At 29.4% G+C, this 15353-nt stretch overlaps 1 protein-coding gene across 4 annotated transcripts in view; it reads left to right on the top strand.

Moving 5' to 3' along the window:
* Positions 1–230: 230 nt before the first annotated feature.
* Positions 231–15353, top strand: part of LOC124537184 (hillarin) — a 60544-nt gene continuing 45421 nt past the window's right edge. The window contains exons 1-3 of one of the 4 annotated variants that reach the window (XM_047113917.1): positions 231–355; positions 10771–11051; positions 14751–14940. In XM_047113917.1, the coding sequence (XP_046969873.1) occupies positions 10902–11051; positions 14751–14940 (340 nt within the window). In that variant the 5' untranslated portion in view covers positions 231–355; positions 10771–10901. Of the gene's footprint in view, positions 454–10770; positions 11052–14750; positions 14941–15353 lie in introns of all 4 variants that reach the window. The other 3 variants (XM_047113916.1, XM_047113918.1, XM_047113915.1) reach the window with 3 other exon arrangements.

The following is a 15353-nucleotide window of genomic DNA, read 5'->3' as shown; positions in this document are numbered from 1 at the left end:
TTTACAACAAACTCTACTCTAAAATCAATTTACAAAAAGCAAAATATTTCAGTAATGAAAAAACCCGTTACTTATTACCTGTCTGCGAAATAAAGCGGTCACAATTCAAAAAGATCTAATCATTTTTTAAATTGTACAGACAAGTTAAAAAAAAAAAAAACAATCGAGCCTCCCCGAGACAAATCAGCAACCGCAATCCGAACACCACAAAGGTTCTATGCTGTCGACGCGAGACCAACCGTAAACAATCGCGGGCAGTTCCCGGCCGGCCCCCGCGAGCGTCGCTCGTCGACCGCTCGTACGAATTAAAAAGTTAACATGTCATAGACAAGATTCGTTCCTTTTTCAAAGTGTGGTACCGTTGTTTCCCATCTCTTTTAGATGTTAACGTTGTTCCGTTACTGTGCTATTGTGCTGTGCTTCACGTAACGTATTTAGATTAGCGATGATGTTGTATGTTACATTAAGAATTTGATGGTAATGTCGATAGAGCGAGCGTAGTTCATTAACACTTGAAAGATCTTAGTGTTGTACTTAAAAAATGTGATAATTATGCTCTCTATTTAATTGTGAATATAGTATAATACTGATAAGTCCCTATATAAACCTAATACGTTCATGTAACCTTAATGTATTCAATTTGGTGGCAAATTTATTGCACCCGCAGAATAGTCTCTAACGTATAAACGAGACACTTAATCGTACCATTTAAAAAACTAGTTCTGTATATATTTTTTTAAACTAAGGAGTTTTTATATAAAAATAAGCGTAACCTTCGACATGAGGTTGCAAATTAAAATAACATTTGTATAAAACTCTTTCCTACTAAACCTGTTTTAGTTCGAGTTTGCAATTCGTATATGGTGTGTAATAGAACTATTTTTTTGATATTGCTGCTTTTTCTTGTATGTCGTTACTTCATTTTTGATACCTCCAAACATTGAAGGTATCAGTAGTTAAGTGAGACAGACATCTCTAATCTCTATACTAATGATAAGATCAAATATAAGCATACCGTCTATGAAATTATCATCCTATTCATTTTAAGACAACCAATACAAGTAAGACTTTTTATATAACAGTTATGACTTCTTATTTATTAACGTAATGTTAAATTCAGCTCTACATATTGTATGTCTCAATGATAATATAATTATATCAAAAACGTAAAATGTTGTAAAGGAAATTTATATAATTTACACATGTTTCATAATATTTTTTTAATAATATTACCGAAATTGTGACGCGTATTACAAGTTAAACTTCACGTAATATTTTTTTTACCTTGTATTGCATTATTCGATACAAATAAAATAAATAATAACCAAATAAATAAAAATATATTTCGCATATGATAATTGCGATAAAATAACTTTATTAGAGTGTGCTTTGTTAAAACATATTTCTCCCTTTTTGACGTCATAGATTTAACGAAAGACAACTTTATAAAAATAAACAAAACAATAAAACCTTTAAAAAAATTATAATAAAAAAATCATATGTACAATATTAAAACCTCTTTCTTATACCTGTCTTTTTTAACGTTATCTGTTGTATTAAACCGTATAATAATATCCTTATATTTAAATAATAGATAACATAACTTAATAAAATAAAATGAAAAATGATTAAATTTAAATAACCATAGCCTACCACGGATCACCATTATCGTTATTCTATGGCAAGGGCCAAATAAAAAAAAGAAATATATTCATAGAGCTTATAAGAGACTCCTTGTCTATAGTCTGGCCTCTAGGCCATTAGTTTAAATCTCATATAGGTTTGAAATCCGATGAAGAGAATGACGGACGCACCTGCGTTTGCAATTGTACAGTTTAATATCAATTTAATATAATCAAATCAAATAAATTTTAGTATCCACTTCACAATGGAGCCTTTTTAAATCGTCGATGATTAAATACTACCACCACGTTTCGGAAAACAGCCTCTAGCGAGAAGAAACGACGAGAAACATACTTAGTTGCTCCTTTCGAATAAAATGATTTACAGTACTGTTCTTTACAATGAGTAGTATCCTGGAAAACGAGCTCAAATGCGGGCCTTTTTTTAAAAAAATACTACCTATTATTGAATAATAATTCCATAATATAATTTAAAATCGAATGTGTTCATATCCAATCTACACTTGGCTAGTTCGTTATACTTGTGATAGGACACCGTAACCAATTACTTCGAAGAGAAAATGAAAAATATTTAATTGTATTTCTAGAAAAAATAATTCACAGAGGAAATTGTTTTTCAAAATATAATCAATGCCTTAAGAGAAACCTCAATGAGACAGGAATATGTAATATACATATATTACTTCTTCCTGTGAAAGCAAGTTTATATTTATATATATGAGCTCGAGAACCAAGGTTGATATAAAAAATTTAAAAACGAAAGGTAAAAATTAAATACAATATAAAATTGAAATTATTTTAATAAGAAAAAGTTAATTACAGTTCGCAAAATAAAAAAAAACACTCCTAGCCTTGTTTTGAAAATGACAATGAAAGTTTTTACTTTAAATACTTCAATATCTGTTAAAATTTACCACAAAAAGTCACCCTTATATGCAACACATACTACATACATAGTTATAGTATACGTAGTAAATTATTTGTTCCTACGCAGCTGACGTTTTTAGCCAAATCTTACTATTAATTATAAAATCAATCCAATGTAGAAAAAGTTCATTACTTTTCTATGTTGTCTTGGGTCTGGGTGTTTGTGGTCCATCGTTACTTCCGATTTTCCACATCACAAGTGCTTTGGCTACTTACATTGGGATCAGAGTAATGTATGTAATGTTGTCCAATATGTATTTATTATTTATTTATTAATACTAAATGCAACATCGAAAGCTTAATCATCTAAGTAGAGACGTATATTTTGTGTCAATGTAAAAATTGTGTATATTGGCATATTAAAACCGGGTCCTGATCGATAGAGATATTTCGTAACGGTGACAGTTTTTTATTAATACATTTTATAAAACAGCGATTCTTAAGTGCTTCATAATAAATTCTATTTGCATACTGAGTTAAGGACGGAACCTGTTTCTCTAAGAACCGAAATGGACCGTTGTCGGTGCACGTGGATGTCAAACGAAGGCCACAGCCTCAAATCTAGACAAGCACTGAGATCTCATGCTCATTATTTAATTAATAAAAAAGTAAAGTAGTAAAGTAACAGCCTTTTAAATTTCCCACTGCTTGGCTAAGGCCTCCTCTCCTATTAGGGAGAGGGTTTGGAATATATTCCACCACGCTGTTCCAATGCGGTTTTACCTACATGTGGCTGAATTTCGATTAAATTAGACACATGCAGGATTCCTTACGATGTCTCCCTTCGCCGAGCACGAGATGAATTATAAACACAAATTAAGCACATGTGTATAGTGGTGCTTGCCTGGGTTTTAACCTGAAATCATCGGTTAAGCTGCATGCGTTCTGGGTCATCTCAGCTCAGGATGAAAAAGGAAAATATCTTTTTTCTATAACATATATGATTATATGATATAGATGGCAAACGAGCAGCAGGCTCCCTTAAGTAAATTTAAAACACTGCATATTTTAAAACACAGTCCCTGGCCTCGTCTACCTGACTCTATGTTCGCGATAAACTCCAAAACTACTGTGCGGATTTCCATACGGTTTTAATAGTACACTAATAAATAGAGGGATGGTTTAGGTATATAATTTATTAAGGTTTTTGTATAAATAAGTTCACACAGACAAACAATGTCGACAAGCTAAACAAGTCGGAAAAAAGGCAAGAAAAAGTATTTAAGTAAAAGGTAAAAATATTTAAAAAAAACTTATAGCCAATGTAAATTTATAAGTTAAGTAAATTAACCATTGAGTTGTTTGTATTGAAATTTCCTTCCACCAACCAATATGGGTAACATTGTCGGAGGCACCTCCATATGATATCCTTTAGAGAGATTGAGACTAGCCAACATTGTGACGATGCAATGTAACTATTTACTTAACTTTTTATTTGATATGTATAGGTAATTGTTTTTAATAGTAAATAATATATTAAAATGTATACAATTAAATGCCGTGTTCTGCTCCGGTTTGCCTTCGCTAATAATGTGGGCAAACAGCATGCCATGCAATTTAGCGCAACTCGCATGAATGAAATTACAAATCAATGATATATTTAGTCAAATGATAATAATACTGATATAGACTACGTCAATGTTGCCGAAACGTTCGTGTATTCTTTTATTTTACGAGCCTTATTATATTCAATTTTTAAAAACACATTGTTATATATAAAAACGAAAAGAAAATTGATAATATCATATTTAAAAGCTACTACCGAATAATTTCATCAAGCACGTATCACGTAACGATATCAATAAATTGATTCAATAATAATAGTGACAACTAATTTTAATGTCACTTATTAAACAGAATGAAAGTAGTATTTTTTTTTTAATACAAATGGCAAAAGTATGAAGCTATGAAGCCTAATACCTATTTTGCCAAGAACGTGATATTCTTTTTTATCATAAAGAAAAAGTTAATTACAATACAATAATATGACTTGCAACAGCCAAACAAAAAAAAAACAAAACTCGTGACTTTAGTCGAGTTCATTTTGTAAAATTATAGTAAACATATTATATTCTCGATCGAGAGCAACCTGTGTTAATATCGTTCATTGAGTAATACAGTAAAAGTGGTTATAAAGTTCACCTCACCTACACAACGCCCACCGTTATATTTTCTACACCCATTGACCAACGCTGGCCAAAACAGCCACCTACGAACACGATGATATATTAAATTTTATTAAATAACTAACTATTCCATTTTAAAATTTTATTTTTCTGATTAGCAAATATAATGTCAAGGAATATCGGCCAGCATCTTAAAACTGTAGAATTCATTATTTATTAACAATTTAGATATTGTTTACTGTTTGCATGTCGTAGCTCTTAACGGCGAAACCACTGAACAAAATTTGATTAAATTTGGTATGAAACAAACAAACTACATAGGATTTTTTTAACCATCCGCTAATAATAAAATAAAACTAAAATATTACTAGTAAAACAGAAAAAGAAACGTAAAACAAACGACAGTATGACGTCACAACGATGATATAAAAACTGAAAACACGGAATTGAGGAGCGGTTCTGTTAAATACGTACTGAACATCTATTAAATACTTTTATAGTTTTCAAATCATTTATTTTGATGAAATCATTTCAAATTGTCATTCGATTTTAACTTGTATGTTTCATAAAGTTAAATTGTATAATGCCTAATTTTATACTGTCAAATATTTTAAAAGTTTTTCTAAACTATAGGTCTAAAGTGTATATTTGTATATTTAAATTGCGATTTACACAATGTGACAATGCAATATTATTATGGTCATATAAAATGTAATAGTTTTTTAACAAACTGTCATTATTCTTATTAAATAATTTTCTTAAATAATACATCATCTATAATAATATTAATCATGAAGTGGATGGCAAGAATGCTAGCAGCATTTCTCGCTCAAATCACAATTCCGTTAATCTGAAAAAAATTTATAAAATTTATTGCCACTTCCAAAATAATATTGTATGTTAGCAGATATAATTCACAGATATTATTGTTATCGTAAACGAAGTTTATGTGTTGCAACACTCGTAAAATCATCCGGTTGCAAAATTTAATAAAACCAATAAGGAATTTATAACCAAAACTGATGCGCGGGCGTTACTTTATACTACACACCGTTGAACTCATATTCATTACACACGAATAAATTTAAGAAAAATATATAATTTATTTTGATATATTATAGAAATTATGCCACGTAAATATACATTTATTTTTAAAATATAATGGCAACGTTTTTAATACAGAGTACAGAGTAATGAAAATATTTTACGTTCAATGTACATCGTGCTACCTCTGAAATCACATAAGATGTTGTAAGTGTAAACATTTTTTTTATGTTTTAATAAATATGACAATAATTCCAAAAAAATAATACAAATTTTATTTGACTTTAAATACCTTTTTCAAAAAATTGAAAAAAAAACTAGATATCCACGTGTAAATAATCTTCTAAAATTATTTTTTTCTATTATTAACGTTATTATGATCGATGATGTCATACGAGTATATTACCTGATTTTATAGCATTTGTCTGAGTATTAATTTACACATTTAGCATATGATTAAAGCCTCTTGAACTTTTATATTTGGCCACGCCGAGCGCCGTCTGTTACAACTTTACCGATTATTCTCGTTCATCTATTTTCATAATGTGGTTGAACTAAGATTATAACGTCGTATTTCTTCTTTCATATGTTTAACCAGTTGTGACAGAAAGAGAAAAATCTAGTGTTTTAATAAATACCAACTAAACAACGCTCATATAATATATGACTTAATTTATCAAGCAAAATAAAGATCAAGTACTGGCTAGCATAGTTAGGATATTTCAATAACCAGTGGTAATCATGCCTTTCTCTAATTATAATAATTAGTCCAGAAATACTAGAAATATCACCAAAGTAAAATATTAGTTTAAATTATTATAAATCAGATTTATTATCTAAATACGTAATTTCGCAGTCCGTTAAAATATTCCTTCGCTTAATTTATAATTATAAAAAAATATATAATGTTGTATTGTGGACATTCTTTTTTTAAATAATTTGATATTCAAATTTAAAAAAAAAGAGAGTCTTCACATTTTTGCTGAAATTTATCTATGGTAAAAATTCAGATTTTGTAAGGGCAAAGATGTAGTTAGGAAGGTGAAATAAAAACGTATCCTAATAAAATATAAGAATAAGCTTGAGGTAAAATAATATAAAAATGAGCTTAAGCTTGGGTTTTAACTGTAACCACTGTGGAGTTCCAATATCTAAATGTCAACAACATGTATTAACTGTCAAATCGGTACAACAATCACAAGTAGGCTAAAATCGTAAAATATAGAAATATACAGCGTGTATAAAAAATGTTGTTCGCTGGGGACTTCAAAAGGTGGAAATTTGTAGTCGACTAACAAAACGCGAATACATTGATATTTGATACAATGTAGTTACATTGCCCCTAGTTATCATTTCACTCACGTTCCAACTTGACTAACCATAAATTGGCTATTGAAGACCGAGCTTTCTAGTATTTTATTGGACACAGAGATTGTATTTCAGATTTATCAGAGCTGTTTTTTTCGTTTTGAAACACGTAAAATTAGCAGATTTCACCCAATAAGATCATTCGTGTAATAATGTTTGTTGCAAATGAAAACGTCAAATCGAATTCGATTTTTAAAAAGCCTTCCTTATCGAAGTAAATACGCTCATGATGTCACAACTGTGTGTATTGTGCATTTTAATCAGTAGTCTGTCCTTCGCTTTTCCCTAAATTCCGAATTTAAAATCGACAGATTAAAAAAAAAGAAACATAAATAAAAATGAGAATTGACAAATAATTTAAAATATTAAAAAAAAATCGTCATAAATCTTGGATATAATAATAAATAATTTTCACGTATGGGTATAATTGCAAATATGTACTTACTAATTTATGAATTTAATTCAATTTAAAAATATATAAATTGGGTTTAATAGGGAATTATGAAGGAAAACTATATTACACACCAAGTGGACTAAACAATCTATTATATAATATATAAAGTTAACAAGTGCATTAAATTCACCAGTCAAGTTGATAGTCAAAATTAAAGCATGAATCAATGATATGTGCTTTAATTATTAAATAAAACCTTCTCCGAAACATCTACATCTACTAGTGCTAAGTTAATGTACATTGGATAGGCAGTTTTCTGGTATGCTTTAAAATAACGTCGCTTTATTTATTATTATTATCGAACGACACCAAAAAGCAATACTTATCAAACAAAAGAAAATAATTATACAACCTATACGTTCCGTTTTACGGTTTAAGTCATGTTTAATTAAACATAAACGCTAACAGATATTCAATTAACTGTTTAGCTGTATCGAAACGCAAACGATACTCGCAGTAACGAGGAATACCACGGAACACATACTCGCACAAGCCATCATTACGCCGGCCACTGCACGCTCTGATACTTGTTACTGTAATTCCGATCGGTGCAAGTCATGAGACGAACTAAATAATTGATTTGACATTATGACATTAATTTATAAATCATCATCATTCAATCAATCTCTATCATGTCACTTACCGCTGTCTGTCTCTAGGTATGCTTAAATATTTAAAATTACGCAACGGATTTTGATGCGGCTCTTCTTAATAGATAAAGTAATTTGATTCGATTTTGTATATAATACTTGGACAATATAGTTAAGGAACATTGATAATTTTAGAAGTTTCTAATGTGATGTTATATTTAGTACCAATATTGCACCTGTGCAAAGCCGAGGTGGATCGCTATCATGATACACTTTTCAATAACATAGTTTTATGTTAATCGGAAATTAATTTTGTTAATTTTTTTTATTAGATAGTAAATTTAATATTTTAATAACTATTGGCGATAGAGTTTCACATTGCTAAAGTATTGTGATATGTAACTGAAATAAAACATGTTACATAGTATCGCTATCGCTAATGCTCTTAAATTATATGTATTCGGAGCCCGAAGCAACGCTATTCGTCTGCTAAGTATTAATTTACTAATAAATATCGCTTAGTATACGCTAACAATCAGACTGCACTCTGTGTGAAATCAAATTCGTTACGCACAAGTAAAGACATATTTTCCCCATGTATATTCATATTAACGGTGCACATTTAATACGTATGTACAATCGTACCAGTATTTATACATAAAAAGAAAAGATTTATTGCTACTAAAGTTTTCTATGCTTGGTTTTTTCTGGAACTGTAAATGTTTTACGCGGTTTAAAATAAACTCCATACTCTCCAAGCAAACATTCTTTAGCTCTTATTTCTGTAAATAATATTATATCAAATTAAAATATAAACGTTGCGTGAAATTATTGACACATATTTAAAATTACGTAAACTATTTCAAATGTTACGCGAGCTCAAAAATAACCATACCAAAAATATTCGTAATTGAATACCATGTACATAATAACAAATATGATATTATAAAATAATTATGATAATTATATTATAAATTAGTAGTCGCCCTCAGCTTCTCTCGCGTTTTAAGATGTTGTTTGTCATGTGTTAGGCAAAAAAGTAGTGTCCTTTCTTGAAGTTGAAGTTTACTTCTTACCAAATTACATCAAGTTCGGTTCAGCGGTTTGGTCGTAAAAGAGCGACAGACATATTTACTTCCAAATTTATAAAATTAATATAGATTAGAAAAACTTAATATATTTTCAAAGTAAAGAGTACTGAGAACTTTATAAAAGTATATTGATTATTAACATAAATAACAGTATATATGCAAGTAATCATTAAATAGGATTTTTGTTATTAAACTCAAAATCAGATTTTTATGTCATTTTGATTGCTCTCATTGAATATCTAAAGTTGTATAATATAATATTGCCTTGTATGAGCTGTAACGTAAGAAAGAGCAAGCTTATATTTGTTGGTCGATATGCCACTCGCCTCATATAATTACGAGCTGGCATGGGGCAGTTCATTCAAGGGGTACTTAAATCAATATTCGTCGCGGTAAACCCCAAATCACCAAAGTCCATACAATCTTGGTTTTATTACGTACAGAGTAAAAAGAACAAAATTGAATTATACAATATATGGATATATTATTATTATATTATAATTGTTTTATGTAAGTTATACATCGAGGCATGTGTGACTAGTTTTGTATTACTACTAACAGCGTCATAATAAAAAATAAATAAATTGACATTCCAAATTTAAATTAAATTCAGAAACCATATAAATTTAAAACAGCAAATAATACATATAAATAAATTAAACTCATCCATATTCATAAACATTTTATATGTTTCTTCCTTGAACAAGCAAAGGTACCTAGTGTACCATACAGTCTCCAACCCAAGAGTTTTATATAAACTGAACTGACAACTGTATTATCTCAATTACTATTTTAAAATGTAACACGGTTAGCACTATCTGACTTAACTAACAACTATACCGAATAATCTCTATTTTTAAACTACTTTAATTTTACACGCAATTCGTAAGCATTGAAAGTTATTACAACTTAAATGTGTTGCACTTTTATTACTTATTATGAAATAAATTACACTTTTATTTCAACATTCGTCGATTTAAAACGTGCTTGTGCTGACATGTTTATATATATTTTTTTATTTTATTTGGAACAAGGTCTAAAATCTTAAATCTATATTATCTTTAATATGACTAAGTACAGTAATTATTTATATCTTGATATGAATAGATTCGATTTTTAAGATACCACATCTAGACATAATCTAGAACTCTACCTTAACTTTCTATTACTCTATAGATGCAACAGATTTAGACAATAAATACCTTTTAAATAATACTATATTATTTGTCCATAGGGTTTTACTTTTTCCACTCCAGTGACAAAAAAAACATTCATACAAAGAAAAGATAAATATGTTTGCAAAAATATACCAGTTATTCATGAAAATTATAAATTGGATTCAATTCTTGCTATATATGGATTAAGTATGTAGAATAATCGTCTGCTATTCTTTAACTAATAAAAAGATAACCTAACAGGAGAACAGAGATTACTCCGATTTAATTAACTCTATCTACATTGTACATCTTTATCTTAACACCCATTTTCCACTTCCTTACCTTACTAACGCTACCATTCTTGTTCTAGCGATCTTCAAAATATAATAATTTACCAGGTGATATAAACTGTTGTTATGTGCAAGTGATAACAAGTGACACGTAACTGAAAAAGTGAAGTGAAGTGAAGTTCTATATAATTATGACGTGATAATATTCGCCATGTATCGGCCGAATTTCTACGAGAGCACGTGCTTTAGGTGCAACGAGATAGTGTACCAAGTGGACCGTGTCGGTCCACTGAAGGACTTTACATTTTTTCACAGCGGATGTTTCAAGTGTGCGGTATGCGGAACGAAATTAACTTTAAAGGTAAGACGTAATTGTGATTAATTGGAATATTATGATTAATAGAATCACTTTAATTACATTAATTAACTTTAATAATTACAAAACAATGATCCTAAATAAAATATATTTCTATTGTCGGCATTCATATTGCAAAGCTTCAGAGCATATCTATTTGAACGCGTTAATAATAATAACGTTACAATATTTATGCAAAGAGGTAGCATGTCGTGTAGACATATTTTATTTTTTTTCTTCCTTACACAGATAAAAATGAATAATTTTTATTTAAAAAAAAACGCAACGTGATGTAAATGTCATTCCAAATGTGAATACAAAACCAAGGTTATCTAAAATTATATTTATAATACATTTCGAATGAATAGAAATACCCATTATTCATAAATTTATTTGTAAACCTGTAAAACGGATTTGTTTTTTTTGTGTAGAAATTATAAATTATCTGATGATTCGTTCAATATAAAATATTTAGTCGATTTTTTATGAAAGAGCGCTGATGTTTAAAATACAGATAATTATTATTTATAGAATTACGATATATCTATGATATTAAATTTTACACTGTAAATGCTAACCTTTCGAATTTATTTTATTTACATACTAATTATTTGTTGTTGAAAAATTTCTTAACACTTTCCGTTACTAGAAATTTAAACAAAAATACATATTGATAACTTTTACATTTTATTTTGAGCTTCCTATTTTATATGCTTTTCCACAAATTCTTAGAGATGATTTCTATTAGCCTTTATAATAGCTTTTGATACAAAGCCAAAGCAAGTTATGTTTCACCAAACGGATCACATAACCACACAATGATGAACGCTTCGCCCAAAATATTTTGTTGTACAATTCAATTGTAGTACAAAAATTCAAACTCTTTACTGTTTATTAAAAAAAAAAACTTTTTAAATTTGCAGTATAATACTGTTAATGTCAAAAAAGTATTTATTAGCCGTTTTCTCGTTTACGTTCTTGACAATTAATGTTCTAAATTTAAAAAACGTAAATATTGAAATTATTATGATTAATTCAAAGTAAATAGATGTGAGTAACGCAGATACAGATTATACGCTTGTAGTATAAAGTATGAGTCATATGTTACTAACCTGTTACTCATTGCTTACATTGTATAATTATAACTGTTAAATAACGTATTGTTTTGGAGGCCAAGCTCACCAAATAAAAGGAAAATTATTTTAATTGAGCGACAATCTTAATATGGTACGTTTGAATATTTTTTAATGATTTTTTTTTGGGTATATTTGTTTTGTTAATGTGCGTTTATCAGAAAGCCAACGCTATTAAAAGAGGTTGAATGTATTAGAAATTAATGTATCTAAAAGTTTGTTTAAATTTCATACTTACTTAACTCTTTACATTTCATCAAAAAATAACGTTATTGTACAAAATATTAAAACGTGTTAATATACATTTTCTTAAATATTTCTTACCTGTGTAATAGATACCATTGTAACTTGACCCTTATTATCCGCCTTTTTCCTGAAATAATATCTGTGCCGTTATACTGTAGTGATCCTGGATATATTAACTACAAATAAAAATAAACATCATCACATCAGTGTTATTTTTATTGTTCATCTGCATAAAATAATATCAGAAGAATAACTTCACTTTGTTTCCAGTTATAATGTCGCAGCCACACGCTCGGTCCAACAATATCTTTAATACCTGTTTAACTAACTATTATCATAAATTTCATACAAAAATTAGCAATAAATAAAAGATATAAATGATCACAACTGTATATATTAAGCAAAAGTAAATGTCATATTATTCTACAAGGCCATATAAACTAAAACTAAATGTCCGCTGACAATTTCTTCCTTTGCTTTAGTTACGTTAAAAAAAACAACTAGTACAAAATTGCATACACCGATATGTTTTAATAATACAGTATAAGAATACTGCATATTTAAGAAAATATTGTTTTAACCGCAATAATGGGTAATTGTAGGGCAGATAATCTCAGCATTAATCGCTATTAATTAAATAATTAGTCATTGTGTTATTAATGATTTCACGAAAGGCATAATAGCGTCTACCTTTGCAAATTTATTCAAATCTATAATTTAAAAAAAAACATACAATGTAATTGAAAAAAAATATTATTTATTAAAGGCTAAATCAGTAGTTCCCAAACTATTTTTTCTTGTGGACCACTTACAAAATTTTATTGGTTTCGGTGGACCTCCTGCTATTACATTTCTACCACATTCTTAAAGTCACCAAAAAAATAAAAATGGTGTCGCTTCAAATATCTGTCCCTATATTCCGATAGGTAAAATAAAAATAGTACATTTTCTAACACTTTACTTATTAAAAGAATAGAATTACAAGAAAAAATTAATAAGGTTATATAACTATGCTTATATTTTCGTGGACCCCCATTAACATCCCATGGACTTCCCTTTTTTAATTCACGCCTTCGTAGACCCCCATCATGTCTCCAGTGGACCCCTGAGGGTTCACCTGGACCACGTTGGGAATCAATCGCTAAATGATACTCGCATACGGAACCGTGGTAATGACGGAAATGACGCGAAGGGTTATTCAATGATGGTTTTGTCATTGTGTTTGAATGAATGAATCAACACAGTAATGAGCGCCTGTAATCGAATGAAATCGATAGCGGAATGACAATTCATCGATGCGGTCCCGACAAAATACCATAAAATCAAATTAACGCATTTCGTGCGATTTCACGGCATTTTAATTTATAGTCTGATAATTTGGAATTTATTCACTTTGAAATGATATGCTAAAATTATCTTGATATGTATAATAAAATGGCGTGTTATATGTTATGTGACAGCTTAATTATATATTAATAATATTTCTCACGCGATTAAACAAAATGTGAAGACTTTTGCTCCAGTTACATGCCAAAATAAACACAATGAATTAAAATGAAATTCTACCATGTTACATTTGTATGAAGTATAGTTGATTCTAGAAAACATTGATGACTAATCAGAGTTTATTATAACTAATAATCATATTAACTATAAGACGATAGCTAGATTAAAAAGACCGCAGCTAATTTTGAAATTTTGTTAAGATATATAATATTACTTAGATACCTGAATTAAAAGTTATAATAATGTCGCAGTACCTCACAGATATCCATTACGGTTTGTCGGTATATAAAAAACTTTTAAATGTGTTCAAATCACATATATTAATTGCTTTTGACATTCAATGTATTGAACAATACTTATGCGTAACAATATCGTGTTCGTTTTCACGGTCTCAGTAAACTTTCTTTATACTCTTAACAATTTACAAAATTCTGCGTGGTGGAATAATTTTCAAACGCAACCCTTACCCTGAAAATTATATACACATAATAGGAACTATACAATAATTAATAAAGAATACTACCACGGATTCATAGAGAAACATTTACATCATCACACACAAACACACTAATAACTACACTCACATAGATTTACATAAAGTAAGTTACATCTGTCACCAGTAGAGATATTATTGTATTAACTTTTCTTTTTAATTATGTAATATCTGTATAGATGCCTGTAATTAAAAGTTAATCTTGGCTGCATACATGTATGCCTTTGATCACATTAAAAAAAAAACAAAAACGAACTTCAAACTTGTGTTTATTTTTATATTTGAAGTATTCATGACAATTTAAACAAATATTTTTTCCTTTTTTAGACCTACTATAACAATCAGCACTGGACCGAAGATAAAGAGGTATACTGCTCGAGCCACGTGCCCAAGATCGGTCCAGGGCACTTGGATAACTCGTCAGTGGGCATCCGCAGCGCTCTGAACGTCCCGAAGAGCAACAACTACGTGAATGAACAGATCCGAGGACTCGCCAGGAACAGTCATGAAACTGAATGTAAGTTTTCCATTTATGTAATAGATAATGTCTTATTGAGACGTGGTAGACGTGGTTCAAATCGGCAAAGCTGCCCCGAGTTTTCATAAATATAATTCTGCTGTGGTATAAAAATAAATGCCGTTAACTAACATCGGATCGATTTTCAACTTTTGATGGCATATTAATAAGAAACAAAATTTCTATCGACATTTATACGCGGTTTTTAATATCTTGACTAGTTTGGGAAATCATTTTATGGTCAAATGTGTATTGACAGAAAACGGCGGATCGGCAGAATCTGTCTCGTGTTCCGTGAAAAAAAAAACATAGAGACTAAGCCTGTGTTGAAAGACAAATCTATATCCACAAAACAGCAATGGGGCAGCGTGATGGGTGGCGTGGTTAAGCTCCAAAACTTTCTTCTTAAGAGG

The sequence above is a fragment of the Vanessa cardui genome, chromosome 18 (genome assembly GCF_905220365.1).
Source record: "Vanessa cardui chromosome 18, ilVanCard2.1, whole genome shotgun sequence".
In the NCBI taxonomy this organism is placed as follows: Eukaryota; Metazoa; Arthropoda; class Insecta; order Lepidoptera; family Nymphalidae; genus Vanessa; species Vanessa cardui.
This window is presented reverse-complemented; position numbering and strand designations above follow the sequence as displayed.